General features: G+C 37.0%; 1 protein-coding gene across 2 annotated transcripts in view; it reads right to left on the reverse strand.

The window, feature by feature from the left end:
- Positions 1 to 2,491: 2,491 nt before the first annotated feature.
- The window catches only part of ATXN7L1 (ataxin 7-like 1), a 40,554-nt gene continuing 37,575 nt past the window's right edge, over positions 2,492 to 5,470 (reverse strand). Inside the window, exon 10 of one of the 2 annotated variants that reach the window (XM_010146342.1) lies at positions 2,492 to 4,923. In XM_010146342.1, the coding sequence (XP_010144644.1) occupies positions 4,882 to 4,923 (42 nt within the window). In that variant the 3' untranslated portion in view covers positions 2,492 to 4,881. The remainder of the gene's footprint in view (positions 4,924 to 5,470) is intronic. The other variant, XM_010146343.1, reaches the window with a different exon arrangement.

Below are 5,470 nucleotides of genomic sequence, written 5' to 3' on the forward strand. Positions count from 1 at the left end.
ACTGTATTTACACCAACAGGCCTTTACACCTGTAGCATTCTGTTAATAAACTTTGTTCATGCTAGGCAAGTCCTCTGGAGAACTAGTCTCTTGTCACATCAACCACGTTAGTAACTGCTGCAAGTTAACCAAACACAGATTCAGTTTCAGAGCTAAATCTTTCAGGGTTTGGGAGATCTCCAGAGGGGCAGCTGAATGATGGCACCACCTCGAGTCCCCTCCGGTATCCTTACCCTCAAATCAAGTTCTGCTGGATCTGATTGCTGTTTCTGACAAGCTTCCCTATAGTCTCTCCTCAACAGGGGCATTGCTTTTAGAAGAAAGTAATTGCCGTGTTGCATTGCTCTGTTAACCCCAAACATGGGGAGCTTCCCTTCTCTCTTCTGTAGGGAGAGCAGATCACAGACTAGATCTAAATATTTCTGCAGGTCAGCCGTACACAACAACAACAACAGCCCCCACAAAAGAATCCTGTCATTTCAGATGCATTACAAAATGAGAACAAGTGCACGCAAAGCACCTACCATGGATTCTCCAGTGGAAGGGCACACAGTGGCCTGCTGCTGAATTACCAGCTTTATCTTTCTTCTGCTTAGGAAAGAGGTCTGGTACTTCTGAGCAGTAGCTTTCAAGAGGTACTCAAGGAGCAAAATGGCATAAAAATTTGCATGAAATAAACATTCTTGTGTTCGAAAGTCTGAGCCTGTTGCATCAATCTCCTCCAAATATTGCTGGAATCAGTATTTGGCATTTCTTCCAATTGTGAATCCTGACATATTTGGAAGAGTAAAACAGATACTGGTTGCACACAGCAATGCGTTTCTTCTAAAATAAATACTTCTATGGTAAAACCACAAGCATAAAAACTAGAGTGCAAGGAATAAAAAAGTTAGTGTTATCTGCTTCCCTCTGAAACCATTGGTATTTAGAGCATGTTAGATAATACGAGCGAAAGAATACTGCTACAAGCAAAATACTTGTATAACCAAAAAGGGTGGGGGAAACCAACTCTAAATAGAGAACAGCTTGTAAATCATCCTAATGAGCCTGCGAGTGCTAAAAAATTATCCAGTTCCGTATTTGGGAAATAAATTCAGTGGTCTTTGACCTTTGCTGGCCATGGACAGCGATGGCAAGCAACTAATAATTCATGATTCTAACATTCCATTTTCGTGGCTGTAGCTTTACTTTCTAATGGCTGCTAGAAACACGAAAGAATATTACTCAGTGTCACTCATTCTTCAGCCCTGCACGGGCACCACTCTGTCAGATGAAGGTTCAGAATCTACTGTTACTTCGTGATGTTTTGTTATTCTGTACTAGAAAAGATAAACTCAAGGTTAGGGAAAAAAAAAAAGGTTTCAAAATAGAAGCTGCTCAGACCAAGGCACAAATTGGACAGTAAAGAGTATGTTCAGGATTAGCTTTTGCGACAGGTATCCAAACTTGCAAGACATTACTCACTCAGCTGTTCACCCAGAAGGTAAATTTTTCCTCAGATTCCCGTAACGCAGGCCAGCTTTCTATCTCCTCTGCCAGTTCTGAGTGTATGCTTACAAAATGGCAGTTTGCAGTCCAAATTTCTTGCTTTTAAAAAAGATCATACCATAATCGTGAGTATCTTCCCTAGAGTATCTCCAAGGAGTTTCCAGATACTTCATAAAAGGAGCATAAAAATGTACACCTTCCCAGATTTGCAGAAGAGGTTTGCTGCGAGAGAAGAAACTGCAATCCTCTTTGCAGCGCTGACGAGCCAATGAACAAGTTAAGTCTCATTTGATCTGTAACTGGAACAGGCTTTACAGAGAACAAGAATCTTAATGCCTAGAAAAACATTGCATTTTTATTATTAACAGTGATAAAAAGACTGGTGATGAATTTGTACTGCCCACTGGAGTGAGAACTCCTAAATCTAGCAGCTGTGGCAAAGTTAATTCTTTCACTGATAAGAACGAGAAAGTGCGTTCAGCTAAGCAAAGGAATTTAAAAATGATTTATCAGTGCAAAAACCTCAGTAACGTATCGTCACACGTGTCCTGACATGTAAATACAGAAATATTTTAGTTGTGAATGCCAAAAACAATCTCAGAGCAATTCAGCCCCGTACAGAGCACTGGGCAGATCTTACAAACTCCCTGTCCAGTTCTCAGTGCTGGCTCCCTGCACGGTGTATTTCAGCCTCTTCCTCTGGGGCACTCCGCAATACACGCACCATTTTTGCTTTGCAGAGATAATAATGACAAAACCCATCTGTTTCTTACAAACATATAAATTATTTTATTTACAAAGCCATGTTACAAAAAAAAAAAAAAAAAAAAAAAAAAAAAAAAAAAGCAAAAAACAAAAAATACAATCGCTCACTAGAGAATATCTCCAGGCCCGGTGTTGAACCATGGCAGTATCAATCAGATACATGTTTGTTCTGTTTTTCCTTTTTTTAAACTGTAAGCCATAGAATTTACTATTTACACCTACTTTAGACATTTATTCTGCTTACAATTATCACAAGCATGGAATGAATTCTATTTGATACTGCTAATACATAAAGGTGCAGGACAAAGAATGAAAATACTTAGTGTTACAAAATATGGATTGTAGAAAAGAAATTGGCTGTACAAGTATGGCATTTTTTTTTTCTTAGAATGATTGGACATGCTTTCTTCAAAAGTCTTCTGGAAAAGGTTCTAAAATCTGTAGTAGGAAAGCACAATATAGCAGGTGCAAATTCATTTCTGTGCAACAACAGTTATTTAATATATCCCATGACTGACCAGCTATGCAAAACCCACAGAGTTTTGTTAAAGTGCCATGGGTCAACAGCATAACAAAATATAAGGTGTAAATAGAAAAATTTCTTTTTTTCTTCTTTTTTTTAAAACAATAGTTCACTGAGAATCAGCAATAATAGAATATGCTGTATAAACTATTCTCTACAAAGGTCGATCAGCACTATGTACAATTGTTACATCGATACAAAAGAAGGCATACAAGTTATCCAAGTCGCTTTTTATGGCTGACGGGCCTATGCATTGCGTATGTGTAACAACCAAAGCTTCTGAGCCTCTATTGCTGGAAACAAATCACAAGATTTTCAGGCAAATGGGGAAGAAAAAGAACTACCGAATGAATGCTACGCTAATAATGCATTATAGGCTGGTCCAGTTTGTATCCGTTTTTTCCAAATGTTTACTTCCATTTCACTTTTCAGGCTGCAATTTTTGATACGTAGAATTTAAATAATGATTCTTTGATGATGAAGGAACACTGTGGGATTTTACTTCGTGCTTAACTTTCCTGAAATGCTGTCAGGTGTAAGCCAGTTGAAAAAAAAAATTTAAGCAGCATTCAAAGGACAGGCTCCATATTCCAGCTTTCCAATTAAAAGATGCATGGAAAGAGCTAAAGCTTCCTAAAACTACAAAATTGCTCCTTCAGTCATTCATTAGCATGATTTCTCAGAAGCAACCACTGAATCTCACAACCACTGTTTTCCCTCGTCAACTAGAAATAGCAGTTCATTGAGTACAGAGGATGACTTTGTTACTGAGATTTTTAAACTCCTGCAGTTTTATAACTCAAAATAAATTAAAAAAATCAACATAGTAATGCTCCTAAAACTGAACAAGACAAAAATTGTGCAAAAATAACAAAGATATGTACACATTTTTCAGTCTGAAGAAATGTACAATAAAAACATAATTCAAAGAACATTTTAAAAATATAAACATTGCTTAAACTTTCCTAAGTTTCATACTGTTTCTGAAACTATACCGGTCAGTTAGCTCTGAAGTATAGCAAAACATAAATTATTACAAAATTAACACTATAAAAATTTATTTTAAGAATATTTCTAAACTTTTTTCAAAGGGTCTAGCCTTGTTTATAATTGCTTAAACATTTTTAGTCTTAAAATTTGCCTTAAGCCTTCTTTTTTTAAAAAAGAAAGTAGTAATAATCTCCCTATTTGCAGTCTCTCGCCTTTCCCCAAGATGTAAATAAACCAGCATATAAGTGCACTTTTAACACTGTAGAAATAAAAATTAACTCCTCTGAAGTATTGTTCCAGTACCTAGTATTGGCTTCCTGATTATAAAATCTATATTTTTATTAAAAAATTATTCAGTAATCCTATAAGAAACACTGTCAGTGCAATTCTATTGATGCAAGCCAATCTGCTCAACTCCTGTCCTTGCGAACCCAAACTGCTTACAGAAGTTACCGAGGGCTACGATCTTAAGGGTCTAGAAATCCACCGAGATGGGGGATTTTATGGGTTGAGCCCCTGATAACATTAATTACAGTTTGGTGCAAAAATCTGCTACGCATTGATTGAAGTACAGAGTCTCGAAGAGCCTGATCCCAGAAAAGGCTGAACACTCAGAATTCCCACTGAAATTATTAAATGCTGTAGGTACAGAGCACCAGTCAGGATTAGTCCCTAAAGTTGCAGTGCTCCAGCTGTTTGCAAATTACGAAGAAATGCACTCAATTTTTATCCATAGGACAAGCTTAAATACAGAATTACTGTAATTTTTATTTAATGAAAAAATTTGGAGATCCTTTAAATAAATTCAAATCATGATCTGGATTTTTTTTTTTTTTTTTGGAATGTCCGCTGTGTTCTGGTAAGAAAACAAAGGGAGCATTGCAACGCTAACAGCTTTAAAAGGCATGAAACATAACCAAGCAGAACACACAGATCAGTGGCAAATACAAGTGAAAAAACTAAACAAATCACTATTACAGTTTTCTGTAAATTTAATTCTCTTTAAAACCACAAATTCATAAAAGGTTAAATCCATCTGCAGGACATAGAAAAGAAAAACCCTGTGGAGTAGGGCTGCTGAGAGCTAGAGATTATAGGCTGGTTCCTTTTCCTTGTTATGGAAGAGTCCTTATTCTACCAGTCCGGTTTGATGTCTTCTAAAAGAGAAACCAGAGCCAGGTTCAAAATCACAAAATGTCTTTCACTGTATAACACTTTAATAACATCCGCGTCTGACAGAACTCAAAGCAGGAATTTATTTCAAGTCCCTGAACTAAATTCCCTCCCTGTTTTCTGATTACATTAGACCTTTAAGAAAAGGAACTGCTTTGGATAAACAGCGTGTTTCCTTTTGGGCCTGTCTGATTCTAGTAAGCTTTGGCGAACCTCATGTTCATTAACTTGGTGGATCATTGCAAATAAAGAGCAGCAATCAGACGACAACTCTGAAGAATCCTTTCCTCTACACATGTTCTCATGCACAAGGAGTCCCCACACAGCACACACGTTGTCACCTTCCCTTAATAAAATGATCTAGTTACTCAGTATTTAAAAACCACCGCATACTGAGGTCTTGAAGTGTTAACACATTCAGGCACCTAAAAGCACTATGAAGACAAAAACACTTGATTAGTTATAAACCTGGAACAAGGATAAAGTCTGGAGAACAACACGCTTTTAATACATAATTGGTATTAACAGGCA

Source organism: Buceros rhinoceros, unplaced genomic scaffold, assembly GCF_000710305.1.
Source record: "Buceros rhinoceros silvestris isolate BGI_N320 unplaced genomic scaffold, ASM71030v1 scaffold30722, whole genome shotgun sequence".
Lineage (NCBI taxonomy): Eukaryota > Metazoa > Chordata > Aves > Bucerotiformes > Bucerotidae > Buceros > Buceros rhinoceros.